This window comes from Carassius carassius, chromosome 2 (genome assembly GCF_963082965.1).
Source record: "Carassius carassius chromosome 2, fCarCar2.1, whole genome shotgun sequence".
NCBI classification, from domain to species: Eukaryota; Metazoa; Chordata; class Actinopteri; order Cypriniformes; family Cyprinidae; genus Carassius; species Carassius carassius.
Window position 1 is genome coordinate 25556216 of NC_081756.1, and position 15705 is coordinate 25571920.

The 15705-nt window shown below is 37.9% G+C and overlaps 1 protein-coding gene across 1 annotated transcript in view; it reads right to left on the reverse strand.

The window, feature by feature from the left end:
• The window catches only part of LOC132107337 (RNA-binding protein 33-like), a 42589-nt gene that overhangs the window by 2473 nt on the left and 24411 nt on the right, over window positions 1-15705 (reverse strand). The window contains exons 12-18 of the mRNA XM_059513572.1: window positions 15484-15705; window positions 13300-13560; window positions 12711-12920; window positions 11022-11606; window positions 6785-6955; window positions 1109-1279; window positions 26-114 (exon numbers count right to left, since the gene is read on the reverse strand). The exon at window positions 15484-15705 is cut by the window's right edge and continues 110 nt beyond it. Coding sequence (XP_059369555.1) covers window positions 26-114; window positions 1109-1279; window positions 6785-6955; window positions 11022-11606; window positions 12711-12920; window positions 13300-13560; window positions 15484-15705 — 1709 coding nt within the window. The remainder of the gene's footprint in view (window positions 1-25; window positions 115-1108; window positions 1280-6784; window positions 6956-11021; window positions 11607-12710; window positions 12921-13299; window positions 13561-15483) is intronic.

Genomic DNA, 15705 nt, shown 5'->3' on the forward strand with positions numbered 1-15705 from the left:
GTTTAAGAGGAATTCAAAAGCTTACCTGTGAAAGCTGTGCTGAAAACTCACTGCATGCTGTGGGTTCACAAACTTGGCAATGGCCTTCCGCTGCTCTGGCAACATTGTAAACATCTATCAAAGAATCAGCAGATTATCTAGGAGCCGAAAGTTTTTTTTAAATCTAAATGCTCATCCTCATGTTTCAGTAAGAGATGGCCAAGACCATACAGGAGCACAACCCAGAATGCACAGCTAGATGGCGCTATTGGAATATTTTAAGAAGAGCACTTTACCCAAAAAACAGTTTTTATCTTGGGGTCATAGTCTTCTCAGGAAACAATTCTTCTCCCATGTAAAGTATTTTGCAAACTCCGTCTGATTTTTTAATGGCGTTTACGTGAGGGATAATTTACAGCTAAAAGATCATTGAATGATTTTATTGCACAACATGTGTATTTTCACCACCTACACAATGGTCATCTGTCTTTATGGACAAGGTAATGCTGTCATTGATGACCGCAGTGCAGATTCTGACAAGAGATCATTTCCATTCTATATATTTTATAGGTTGTCGTATCTAGAATTCTGAAGACTGTTCATTTGAATTACCTGTGCAGCATCTCTCTACTAATAATCAAGCTGCATAGGTTTAATAACTTCAAAACCAGCGACATGAATTACTGAAATGCTATGTTATTAATGTTATTAATCTATTTTAGTAATAGAAGATGCAGGGCAGCGTTGACAAGTGTCTGTGCTCCAGAATGTTTCTCTGTGAGTATGGTGTGTTTGGGATTGTGCTACAATGAAGGTAGTACATTCATTTCAACAGTGATCAAACTGACTGGAACTACCTATGCATTAAACGGTTTAAGTGAATAGTTTGACTTTTTTGTTTAATGATATTATGGTTTTTAAAATGGCTTAACAGCTTTAAGTTGACCCTTAATGTAGGCTTTACTGTAAATAAACACACACATATATATATATATATATATATATGATGTATACATAGTAAGTTATACTTGTAATTCACACATACACCCCCTTTGATGCTTGATCCCTAATAAAAAATAAAAGCCAGAAATGTGAATTGAGTAGTGGAAAAAAGGTAAGGAAGCCTTACCTCAAGAGGGCCAATGGAGTTGAGAAGGTTCATGATCTGTTTGTTGGTTGTGGTGGTAGAGAACCCTTCGATGCAGACAGTGCTTCGCTGACAGTCCTGAGCTCTTGGGTTCTGCTGCATCACACGCCCCCCACCCCGGCCACGGCCACGGGCTCGACCCCGAACCACCACCTGTGCACATCAGGGAGGGGAATATTAAAAAATGATGGAAAGAACAATTAACAGTACACTCTACACGCTATTATATATATATATATATATATATATATATATATATATATATATATATATATATATATATATATATATATATATATATATATATATATATAAAATAATAATAATAATAATATGACTCTGGAACTAAGGATCTTATTTAACTCACATTTTTATACAGTGGTTCACAGGAAATATCACAATTTAGTTACTGCTCTTAAAAACATTATAATTTAAACTCATTTAATGTTTCTATTATCAGATGCATTGTTAAGACTTCTATGGTTTAACCATATGAACAAATCAAGGTAAACCATATTAACAAATTTCCTGTAGCCGTGATTTAATTACCAGTTATTAAATAATCCAAGCTAGAGAATATTAGATCATATAGTTAAAAAGTGTATTTTCAACATGAAGATGAAGTGCTTTTTGTCTGAAATAGGAGACATTCCACCAATCTCTTCAGCACTTTTCTGATAAAGCCTGTGAAGCGGCTAGAGGGAAGAGAGCTCTGGAAAAGGTCATCATTAAGTCACGCCCGGAGTCTGCTAGAGGCCATGTGACAAAACCTGGGGATGACAATGATCTGGTCTGTTGAGACTGAAGCTGAGCTCTTGGGCCTCGAGAGCAAAGCTCTGTGCTGGGCACAAACCAAAGACACATAATGCTTTCATTTTATAAGACAAAGTATTTTATGCTCACCAAGACGGCACTTATTTGATCAAAAATAATGTAAATAATAATTATATAGACAATCCACAAAAAAAAAAGAAAAAAGAAAAATATTGATTACATTGGTCAAAAGAGAGAAAGATGTCAAATTTGTCATCAGCCCCTGCAAAGTATAGTCTTATAAACATTAAATATTTTAGAAATGAAAAAATATATACATTAACAATCATATATACAGTTATGCTATTTTAATTTTAGTGGAATTGTGATTTTTTTTTTTGTAGATACTTTGATGAAGAGTTCAAAATAACAGCATTTATTTGAAATGGAGATCTTCTCTAACATTATAAAAGTCTTCACTTTCTACTTCATGGTCACTTTCAATTGCTTTAATATCTTTATTCAGAAAGGATGCATCCATTTATTTAAAAAAATATATATATTTTTTTTTTTTGTAATATATATATATATATATATATATATATATATATATATATTAAATGTAAATATTTTCATGTATGTATTGTGTTGCTGAATGTATATTTAAAATGTATAAAAATGCTTAACTTGCATTTACATTTGGAACAATAATAAAATATCCCAGTACAATGCATCTATTTACATACAAGAGAAGCATCAAAAGCTCTGGACACAACTAAGTGCAGCAGCCACGCTGAAAAATCCCTTATGGCTTCCCAATGCTATGAGCTAGATGCTTCCTCACCACATACTGAGTATACAATTCACTCTTGCTTCAAGCGAGACACTGGGTACAATGTCAGTGATTTACAAGACCACAGTTATCTCGGTAAACAGCAGTCAGTGTTTAGAATATCCGACTCAACATGAGAGCTCAGGCAGATGCAGCAAGGCAGTACGACCGAGACCGTGCGCGGGGATGTGTGGGAAGGCACTCTGCTGTGACTGACTGACACATGTTAGCACTGTATTTATCCCTTGAGAATGGACTACTGTACAGAGACAGCAGCGTGCTGAAAAGGCCAAGGGATCTTCATCTCTCCTGCTTCAGCCCGTCAATATCATCACACCTGGCAGTCTGTTCCATATCATTACTGCTCCTGCTCTCCTCCAAAACAGCTAGCAGTCCCCTGGGAGAAGCAGTGACACAGCTGAGCCACAGCAGGAAACCAAATCTGCCGTCTTTACTAGAGCTGAAGCGTGAGAGAGAGAGAGAGAGCAGCTCTTTATGACAGGGAAAAAGAGGAAATGGTACGTCTAATAGAGAGTGCAGATGTGAATTGTATATTCTGGAGAACACTACACGAGGCCAGGAGGAACAGCAACAGCTCCACTCAACAACAACAAAAAAAGAATAAAATAAATACAACCGATAAGGGAATTCAAGTGATTTAGGTCAGAAATGAGCAGTTTCATGGGTAAGTTCAACCTTCTCTCTCTTTTCCACTTCCTGACAAAGATATGACACTTTTGAGAACTAATACAACAATGAACAGCAAAATGTAAAATGTGTTATGTACACAACCATTCAAACATTTGGGGTTGTTTTTATTTTATTTTATTTTTTTGAATGACTTATGCTCACCAATTACATTTATTTGATCAAGCATTGCCTGATTGCGTGTCTCGCACAAGAGCGCCCCTCGTAAACAAGTTATTTCAGTGGTCTTCAACCCTGCTCCTGGAGAGCTACCATCCTACAGATTTCAGCTCCAACCCTAATCAAACACACCTGAATCAAGGTGTTCAGGGCTACTTGACTTGATACAGACAGGTGTGTTGGAACTGAAGTCTGCAGGACGGTAGCTCTCCAGGAGCAGGGTTGGAGATCCCTGGGTTATTTCAAGTAAGGTTTCGGACTTTAATCCATGCTTTTTAGGGGTGGCATGGTTCGCTGAAAAAAACCGAACCGTTCGGTTCTCCACACTCAGTTCCGCACGCACTGGGACCACGGTTCAACTTAAATCTGACAAAGCACCTGAAATATGGTTTGCTATAAATAACATGTAGGCCTAAAACAAACAGGGTTCAGCTAATATGTGTTTCTGTTGATGGATGCGCATTCTGGCTTCCCAGACAATACATCAACAGCGATGAGAAAAAAAAAAAAAAACAACTCTGGACAAATCATTCACTTTTGTTCAACGCGAATCCCGTATTCTGGAATATTAGCAGTCAATTATTCCGTCATCATCCGGGTGCTGATAGCGCACGCTCACAGATGACATCTGAACAATACACGTTAATATGTGTTTAAACTAAACCCATTTAAGCTTTGCCAGTTTAAACATTTAAGAGCGCGCACGCGCAGTGAGAAGAATTGTGTGTGCGTTCATCCGAAGTGCGCAAACCCGTGCCTCAGAACGCCCACAAATATTAAGCTCTCTCTAAGTATTGTGTTTAAATGGACAAATTCAGACAAAAGTTGTCAAAATGCCTGTTTTGGTAAGTATCCAACAGCAGACCTAGCCGGCTGAACGTAGGCCTACTGTATCAGTGCATTCTCTTAAAGTGACAGTCTTTATATTAATCGAACAGGAACAACAAAGATTTAATCACTGCTCTTGATTAAAAAACTTTTGTAACTTTAATAAAGAATAATCTCTAATTTATACAGTCCAATATGCAATGCTGTTTTACATTTGATTACTTTATTCAATTTCTGTACCTAAAAACCTATGCTAGACCTACCAAAAAAAAAAAAAAAAAAAAAACTGAGAATCATTGTTTGTTTTTTGTTTCTTTACTCTATTGTATTTATTTGTGCTGTTGCTTGTAGTTAGATAGAATCTTCTTTTTTTTATTAGAAAGTATAGTTTTTCCATAAACATTGCAAATACCGAACTGTACCAAAACGAAGAAAAAGTTGAACCGTGTCACCCCTACCGCTTTTCTTAGCGTCTTTTATGAAACAGGCCTCGGGTCTCTGTAGTGTTGTGATTCGACAGATTCACGCAGCAGCAGTGGTATTGGTCACAGATTATTGGTCACTTTCTAAATAATAAAAGTATAGTGCATCCACTAGTAATTTTTGTATAAACAAATAGTTTTTTACCGATGCAAATATGTTAGAAATCATGCAAATGCCAACTTGTAAACGATTCACACCTTTTAAATCTATGCTTCTCTTCGTTAACTTTGAGGTCGATGCACTGGTGCGAATCGGTGAATCTTCTAGATGGGAAGTGTATGAGAACGGTTTACTCCTGCTGACATACCCTTGTGCGCCGCAGTGACACGGTGGATATATCGCAGACAAAGACTGGGCTCGACAGTGCAGGCGCTTCAGTCGCATTTGTAACTAAACATAGATGTGTGCAAACTGTAAAATGTATTTAGGAGCATTTTATTTGTGAGAATAAAAATTGAATGTAATAAAAACATCTTCAATACATGAAATGGTAAAACAAACATCTTAATGATCATTTTAAGGCATCTTATATTTTGAGGATGGAATAACAAATTGCCATACAGCCTATTGATTATTACATTTCAAAAGGCTATGATGTCATTAAAAAAATAAATAAATAACAGCGGGTGCTGTTGCGCACCGCTTCAAAATGATTCTCAATCAATGAATAGAGCACATTTATACCTTGCGATTGCTTATGAATTTAAGTTGATGAAGCGTGACAATGTCTACTTTATGATCTTAATATAATATGTTTTAAACCTTGTAAGAATGTATAATTTATCTCTTATCTGAAGGATCAACCCTGCAATACAATAGATATTTCAAAATAAAAGTCACGCTGTATTTAAGGTTGTTTATAATTAAAAGTTACACATTACATTCTTTTATTTTCTGGGAATTATTGGTATTTTGGTTACACAATAAATTGTATTTAATTTAATTTCCATTTCATTCATAGGTAACCTGTTGTAGTTTCTGGCTGGGATGCTTCCCCACAGGAAGAAACGTCAAAAGATTATTTGACATTATTCAATATATAGATTTTAGATATAGATATAGATAGTATCAGTTAAATCTGTGTCCTATTGACTGAGAGAGACATTATATGTCTATGTTGCCTATTGCAGTGCATAATATGTAATGCAATACGTAATATGTAATGTAATTTGATGTAAGAGTAGCCTACAATCTTAAAATGAATTTCAATAAATAAAAATAAAATCACACATTTGTTATTTTGTCACATTTAGTGCGTAATAGGAGGATTTTCCAGTATATTTCAAACCTGTGGGAAGCACTGTACAAGATCTGTCAGAAATCATACTAATATGTTGATTTGATGCTCAAGAAACATTTCTTCTTATTATTAAATGTTGAAAACAATTGTGCTGCTTCAGGATTCTTTGATGAATAGAAAGTTCAAAGGAACAGCACTTATTGGAAGTAGAAATCTTTTGTAACATTATAAATGTCACATAAGATCAATTTAATGCATCCTTGCTAAATAAAGAATGTCCAAAAAAAAAACTTACGGACGCCAAACATTTCAGCGGCGGTGTATTTTATCATTCTTGGGGTGAATTTGATCTGATTCCTCGTAAACAAGTTAAATGCATTGCTTTCTGGCAAGTTTCATAATTTTCCTCCACAGTACACAAAATGCATAAAACATTTTACAGTTACAATTTATGACTAACAGCAATTTGCTTCCACCGTAATGCTTTAATTCACACGTTCCCAAAGCCATGGCTTAAAGAAAGTCGTAAATACATTCCTTTCGACATGACTTGAAATCATCATTAGTATCAGGGCTAAGTGTCAGCTGTGCAAAATGGCATTGTGCACCTGTCCAATTAAAGGCTTATGAGAGTAATCCAGATTCAATGTCATACCCGGTTCGTTTGGTTTGCTGTGCCACGACCAGCCTGTTGTTGATTTTGTATACCACCAGTTGCCATGGAAACTTTCCTGATGGGACCAAGTCTCTGTTGGGGGGCAGGCCGACCGATTGGTTGTTGCTGCTGCTGCTGTGGGGGACCAGTGATGGGACCAGCATCTGCCTGCTGAATACAGAGCAGACACATCTTACAACCCACACAAAGAAAATCTCCAGCGGCACATAAAAACAACAAACATTACAGTCCACCATGACGTCTGATTGGATCACAAATATTCAAATGCAAAACTGCTTATATCAAAAGTTATTAATACAATGGCAGACTTACAGCTCACCAAACATACTGTGATCAGTTTAAACTAGCACAGCTTAAATGAATAAGCAAACAGAGACACAATTAGAGACAAACGTGTTGAATTGTGTGACGTGAAACATCTTTCACAACAGTGATGAGTGCATCTCTAAACACAGATGGCATGGAAGTGGACCTGTTTAAGATAAACTGCCTCTGGCTTTTCCTCCAAATTTGAGGGGTGGGTGGATTCTTCTTTGTTATTTTTTGTATTATTCAACTACATTGTAAAAAACAAAAAAAAAAAACAAAACAAGGATGTGCTGTTTTCTTTCAAATCAAAGCATAAATGCACGTTAGAGCCGTCCAAATTTTTTTTGAATTTTGAATATTCGTTGAATTTGAAATAAAAAAAAACACATTCGAATGCAAAAACGTTGCATTCGAATTTCAGGTTTGCGTTAAGGAGGCTGCTTTAAGGCCAGACCCGGGTATACTTCACATTCCGTGCTCCGTTCCGTCTTGCGTCCGCACAGCTTTCAAAAGACTGACGAGCTCGAAACGCACTTCTGTCTCATTCTCCTCGTCCGCGCGCTGTTGTACGGGCACCGTCCGCGTGGTCTCAAAAATTGCCTGCACGTGGGAGAGGTGCAAAGCTATCCGCGAGCCCTCTTGATGACGAAAATGACAAAATGCGGATGGTGTGTGGATGCAGTCGGCCCAAGTATATTTTGGCTTTTATCAGTGGCGCACGAGATGCAATGACAATGTAAGTTTCAGTGCATTATATAATTTTCTGGCTAGCCTATCTAGTTGAAGCCATTAGATGCAGCGCTGCTGCAATGTTCTTTCAAAATATTATGGAAAAAGAGAACAACAATGTGGACAAGACGTTGTTTACGTCACAACTGAAACCAAGCCGTTCACACATTACGCATATTTCTCATTTTCTAGAGGGACACCGTTGGACTCGTGTCTTGCACAAGAGCGCCCCATGTTTAGAAAGCCATGTAAAATTAATGTAAGTTCAACTTTTTAAAAACATCTTGATACTTTATGGTGGGTTTTTCCCCATCCCACTGCCTCTCATGTTTTTAAATGTAAAATGTACTCTGTGTGATTGGCTTTCTGCGCTTTGTTTTAAACTATGCATGCATACATGACACGGTTTTATTTATAGTTGTTTAAGCAACTTAACTGGTTTATAAACATGTTTTAAATATTATTCACTTAACAGTCATGTATTCTAATGCTTTTATTAAACATGCATTAGTAATATTTTTCTCGATGCACCCTCTTGTGGCATAAGGGGAGAAGACAAAAGCTTCTCTTCACCCTAACTGAAATTATGCATTTTAAATTCGAATATAATTCTAATTTTGATAATATACAAGTTAAAAATTTGAATTTAGTTTTCAGCCATTTTGAAAGGCCTAATGCACATAGAAACAGCACATCCTTGTGGTGCGGCTGACAGACAGAAGAGCATAGGCAGTTTGAGTGATGTGGAGAGACACAGAGAAGACTGTTGACAAAGGAGTTGTTGAATAAAGTTGTTATTTTTGTTTTATTCACGTACAAAAAGTATTATCTTCACTTCATAACATTACGGTTGAACCACTGATGGCAAATGAACTATTCTGATGTAGTTTTTCATACTTTCCTGGACCTTGACAGTGTAATTTACTTGGCAGTCAATGGGACAGTCACAAGCCTCCCGGTTTTCATCCAAAACATCTTAAATTGTGTTCCGAAGATGAACTAAGCTTTTACGGGTTTAGAACAACATGGGGGGTAAATGAGTAATGACAAAAATTTCATTTTGGGGTGGAGTATCCCTTTAACATGACAGATAAAAGCAGCTTGTTTTAGTTTTTTTACACTAACATTATACTATAGGTGTACTACTTACAGAACTTGTATGTGCTGTTGTGGTAGGCCAGTATCGAATCGCATATTTGGCACACTGCCTTCATCTTGTCCTCTGAGAAGATGCGCAAATAAACTCTGAAAAATGAACGTGGATTTGCGCAGCTTCTCAGTTAACAATGGCTCTGTGTAGTAACAGCTGCTCTATGTGAAATCACTCACCTGAGGGAATTTACCACTGATTAGAGAACCGGCTTTACTGACGAGATGCACATAACGATCGGTCTTCAGCATTTTTGTCTTCTCTTCCAGATGAACTGAATCATGTCGTTAATGACGTTCACTCATGGGCGATTCATATTTAAGCGCGAATGATAAACGTTACGCGCCGATGCCAATTGTAAAAAAAAAAAAAGAAAAGAAGAATATCTGAATCTCAAAATTGAAAATTGAATGCCAACTCACGGAACAAATGTAATATTGTCCACTACAAACAGAAACAAACATTTGCATATATTCATCATATATATATATATTCCTTATCTGACAGCAACACTAATATTCAGGCTGGTAAAGCATTAAATACTGTATGCTCCCTATAAACACATTCCTTCAGTCTACAACAAAGACATAATTGCCAAACCTGCTACACTCATCCTTTTCTTCCCATCTGTCTTTCAAAACCATGTGCATTATCTCAATTGCATCTCCATGTGAGAGAGGTAATGGATTAATCTTACTCGATACAAAATCCACACCTTCTGATTACATCAGATGCACCGCTGCAATACAAAGGGCGGGGTGACGACATTTGACAAGCACCTCCCCCTCCCCCACTCACCCCGTCACCTCCATCCTCCAAGCTGCTTTTGTACGGCACAGGCTTTCTATTCTTACTGATGAAAATTTAATTTGCTCTTATCTGTATGGCTAAGCTGGGGAAAAACACAAATCCGCCTAAACCGCCATCTCCCTTTCTCCCAGACTCTCGCAGGTATTATTACACCGATATCAACACAGACGAGGAAGATTAATTGCAGGTGTCCCCAGACTGACAACTATTCTAACACACATCAATGATGAGCTGATGGATGAATAAAGCGAGAGACCAGACGAGATAGATGAAGAGAGTAACACTGAGCGAACACAAGTTAGAAGGGAGAACAAGAGAGAGAGAGATAACATTGTCAGGCGGCTGAGGTTGACAGCAGGAGAAGAGAAGCACCTAGAGGATCAGATTCTCTCGGTCTGACACCCCTCCCCATTCTTCCTCTTTGTCAGTCAGATCCACAGCACTTCAGATAGCTGCATGTAGCTTTCTATTAACTATGTTGACACACAGTTATCTTTATCCACAGAGATTCTGCACTCAAAGGAAATATTTAGCTTCGTTTCAGGAAGGAGACTGGAAAAGAATGTTTTCTCCTTATTCAGTGCAGCAAATATTATCTTAGAGCCCATAAATCATCTTTGGGTCCTTCTTTTCTTGATTGAGACTCTGAAAATGTCCTGCCAGATTTGTAAATGACCACTTCAAACTCTAGTCTTAATGCTAAATGACTGCTGGAGCCCTCAAATTGTCATGTGAAAATAGCACCTTGACTTAAAGAAGACACAAACATTTACAATTTCTGGATCTGTTGTTGTCACTCAAAGTAAAGGTGCAAATGCCAAGCAACTTGCTGTAATGATGCCCAGAACAGTGCCATTTATTGGCTTAAAAGGTAAAAGAGTTCTGTTAATTAAGTGTGGTGTCACGAATCACAGCACAGGGACCACGTTCTGTATTGATTCTCTCAAAAAGAGAAAAAAGCATTATGATTTAAAAATCTTAAGTGGTCAAATAAAGTAGACACCTTGACTTTTAGAGTAATTGGAAATCCTGCTTGTCGAGTTCAGAGGTCTTTGATTTTATTCTATAAAGAGCTCTGGTGACAACTACTTTGGAAGAAAAAAAAAAAACTAAAACTCCAAAAGGACAAAGACAAAAAGAGAAAGAATCTGAAAAAAAAGTGGCATGTGAACTTTAAAGATCACATCTAGAGTTTAAACCGGTAACAAATTCACTCACCTCTCCCTGAAGTTTAACTAGTCGCACTTTCTGTGGGACCTGTGGTGGTTCTATGTTGTTTGTTCTTTGCATCACTGTTCTCTTTCCTCCAGGTTGAGGCTGACCCACTGGCCCTTCTGATGGGCTGGTCTGAGCAGCACCTGGTCTTTGAATGTTTTGAGGGGTCATGGTCCTCTTCTGCGGCGGTTGCCATTGGCCCTGCGTGCTGGCTTCAGGAGCAGCGTTCTGTTGCTTCTGCGGCCCAGACCAGCCTGAAGTCTGTGCCTGAGGATTAGTGTTCTGCAGTCGGGCCTTCACATTTGGACAAGGGGAACTAAGACCTGACGAAGGGTTCTGGGGGGTGCCGTTAGAGATCAGTGAAGGGACCGGCTGTGGGGTCTGGGCTGCAGGGAACGGTGTGGGGTTCTGAGTTTGTGGAGTCTGGTTTGGGTTCTGGCTACTTATCCGTTCCATCAGCTCTTTTTTGCGTATCCCAGCCTGCATCTGTCTGCGCTGCTCTTTACGCTTGAGGATCTCTTCTCGCAGACGCTTCTGTTCCTCGATCTTCAGTCGGTACTGACGTGTCTCCTCATCTTCATCTGGGTCCTTAAACAATGATGGATAAAAATTTAGGATAAAAAATAAATAAAAATAGTCGTCAGCTTTAATTTTTTGGCTGGATGAAAAAAAGGTGTAAAAATAAAGTACTGTATGTTTAAGTTAGTTTAGTTTTAGTATAATCAAGCTTGAGTGTTCATCTCTATGCCCATTTATACACAACAAATCTGAAGGATTAAATACAGTCTGCACATCACTTCCTTTGGTGTGCGCATACACACAAACACACAACAGTTCAACTGTAGTCCAATTAAAATGTATACATGCTAGAATGTCAAGCTACATTTGGATTACCGTATTTTCCGCACTATAAAGCACACCGGATTATAAGGCGCACCTTCAATGAATGGCCTATACTAGAACTGTTTTCATATATAGGGCGCACCGGATGATAAAGCGCATAGAATAGAAGATAGTGCAGTCAAACGTTTGACTGGGTTTGTGTTATGCATCCACTAGATGGAGCTGTGCTAAAGGGAATGTCAACATTTTGACAGAGCGCCTTGATCCATATATAAGGCGCTCCGGATTATAAGGCGCACTGTCGTTTTTTGTGAAAATTAAAGGCTTTTAAGTGCGCCTTATAGTGCGGAAAATACTGTATCTGTATTTATTTGTCTGAACTGGTGTGATTTCAGACAAAAAAAAAAAGTTCTGGTATTAAAAAAAAAAAAAATTAATTGGTATGATTTCAGTCAGACTAAAGTGACTGAAAAGACAAATTATTGCTTTTAATTGACTAAAATTTAAGGTAAGCATTTAAAAAATGTCATGACAACTTATGTGGTTATTTTCATGCCCAAACTCAGGTCAGAAATGAAAAATTATCTTTATAATCTATTTTCTTAAAAAAGACTAAGCTTTTACAGAAAGTATCAGCACAAAAATAGTAAAAAGGTGAGCCAATCAGCCAAAACAACAATATGACTATGCTACATGTAAACTAATCAATGAGTGTATTGCAGTGGAATAAGGCAGTTCAAACAGAACAAATGTAGCATTTTAAATAGTGGCTAATGCAAAGGTCTATGGGTGGAAAACATGCTGAATGTTAACCCCTCCCACATGATCATTCATGCTACGCAGTATTACCTCTGAAGTGGTGCTTGACTGTGCAGCTGGACACTCTTTCTTCATCTCAGGCACAGCCTGCCCTTGCCTAACATTCTGTGCTGCCCTGCTAACAGACTTTGCTTGCCCACCAGGCACTGGCGGGCGATTATTGTTGCTTGTGGCGATGGGCAGCTCACGGAGATTGCTGTTGCGTTGAGTAGGAAACTGCTGCAGTGGAGGACGAGGCATCTGAAGAAGAGGAGGTGGTGGTCATATATATGGGTTGACAATTCATAAAAGTACAGCAAAGACTGAAAATCGGATCAACTGACAACACTTTTGCTCAAAAAGATTTTGAGCTGACAGACATGAATTAAATTTAAAATCTAAATTTAAAATTTAAAAATTTAAAATTTATGCATTTAGCAGACGCTTTTATCCAAAGCGACTTACAGTGCATTCAGGCTATCAATTTTTACCCATCATGTGTTCCCAGGGAATCGAACCCCCAACCTTGCTCTTGATAGCACAATGCTCTACCGACTATTAATTAACTAATGTTTATTTATATTAAATATTTCTCTTGACATCTTGCTTACTGCAACAAATACACATTTGAAAGGCTAACCATTTTAGGTCTGGCATGGTTGTTTCGTTGCTGGTTGCCCTGTGTTTGGGACTGCATCTGTCTTTGGTCCCTTTGAATCATCCGGGGAAAGTGGGGCTGAGAGAGGTGCACCATGGGATGTTGGTCCCTTGGGTGGTGTTGGTGTTGGGGTGGAGGCTGGGTGTGAGGTGGACCCTGGAGGGGCAAGTCCTGTCTGTGTTGCTGGTGCAAGGATTGATGTGATAGTGGCAGATCATGGTGCAGGGGCAGCTGCAATAAACCCTGAATACCACAAAACACAAAGAAAAAACCTAAAATCAAATATACAGAAAATAATACAGAGCAAAGATGTAGCCTTGATCATACGAATGAATTAGATCAAGCTTTAGGACATGTATACTGAAATGTAGGCCAGTCATGATTGAGAATGTGGGTACCTTTGAAGTCAGCGCTGTATATATTTCAGTAGTCTTACAGACAGATCATTTTTCACTATTATCAGAGTGTACAACTAAAATCATTTATAATCTCAAGCCAAGGAAAATAACACCAATTTGTTTCATGACGATTAAGAATAAATATTTTCATTAAAGAAAGCTAGACCTGATCTTTAACAACTAACCCAGTAATCTCAAATAACCATGAACTGACAAACTGTGCTAACACAAGAGGGCAGTCTTATCTGCTGCTTCAAATGAAGACTGCAGCTTCTCCTTGCACAGGAGACCACTACACCTACGTCTTACAAAAACAGCTGTCCAACCAAGCTAAAACACCTTAGGTATGGCTCTTTGCCATATACAGGACTGTTCACAGAGTTTGTGGTCAGTATGATTTTTATTTATTTATTTTTTTAAAAGAAATTAAAAGGGTCATATGATGCAATTTCAAGTTTTCCTTTATCTTTGAGTGTTACAAGCTCTTGGTGCATAAAGAAGATCTGTAAAGTTGCCAAGACTAAAGTCTCAAATCCAGAGAGATATTCTGTATCAAAGTTAAGCCTCTGCCACACTTCCTAAAACATCTCGTTCAAACACGCCCCACATGTCCACTTCACTGTGGAAATATTTGCATAATTTCGTAAAGAAAGAAGACATGGTTTCAGTAACCGCAGTTAGTGTTGAAGCAGTCATCTCAGAGAGATGCTGCGTGTATCTAGGCGAAAACAAAAGCACTTTATTTGGTCTTCTGAAAGTAGATTTAGGAATCTTTAAGATTACTCACAACAGAATAACACCACATTTTATGGACGACTGTTTCGTGAACCTAGGAGAGGTGGTAATTCTGACTTTGCTACAATAATCTGCCGCTTCTGAATCAGCTACTTCATCATTGTTTCTGTCACACCACTCTGTTCCCTTTTTATGGTAAAACTAAGGACATTATTAACTGTCTTTACATTTATTTTGAAAGATGAAGCTTGTGATTATGGAAAGGGGCGTCACATTTCTGACGAGTGTTTGCAGTGTTCAGCCAATCACAATGCACTGGGTCATTTGGCCAATCAGAGCAGATTTTCCTTGTCTGAAGGAGGGACTTTGTAGAAAATGATTTGTTTGAAAGAGGCGGGGCATAGAGGACCTACAATAATGTACAGTATTTGAAAAATAATGTGTTTTTTGAGGATTAAAGCATGTCAGCATATTCTGTTACACCAAATACAAAAAATAATGATCTTAAAATAAAAGCATTATATGATGATATACGATCCCTTTAATACTTTTATTCAGCAAAGACAACATTTTTCAAAGGCGACAAATCTTTTGTAACATTATACATTTTATTTTACCAGTTTAACAAAATACCTTTCTTTAAATCTTTACATTCATAAAAGAATCCTGAAAAAAGTATTACGGTTTACACACACACACACACACACACACTTGACAATAAATTGTCTTGAAATTCTTTTTAAATAGACAAGTTATTTTAAATCATAATAATATTTTTTAATATTACTGCTTTACAGACAAATGTACAAATAAGTGCAGCCCTAATGAGCATATGACTACTTTTAAAAACATTTATAAAATGTGTCCATCCCCAAACCTTTTATTACTGAATTCCAGGATTGTGGAAAATACAAAATAAATGCAAAATAATTTTATTTTTTCCTATACTACATTTTTCATGCCATGCTTTAAATTAACATGCAGTATTCAACATGCCATTAAGGCCATGCAGATTTCTGGTAAACTGACTTACTCTCTGGCGTACCTGCATACCAAACTGCATGTGCTGTGAGCTAAAGGGGGGTCCCTGCTGTTGGGGTGAGAAGGGCTGTTTGTGACCCCCAAAGCCACGAGGACCTCCATGCTGCGGGGCCAAACCCGTCCGAGGGGGCTCTCTTTGGAAAATACCTCCTCCTTGAGGCCCTTGGTTCTGCCCAAGCCCCAGAGAGCCAAATCCAGGGCTTCTGAGTCCCCC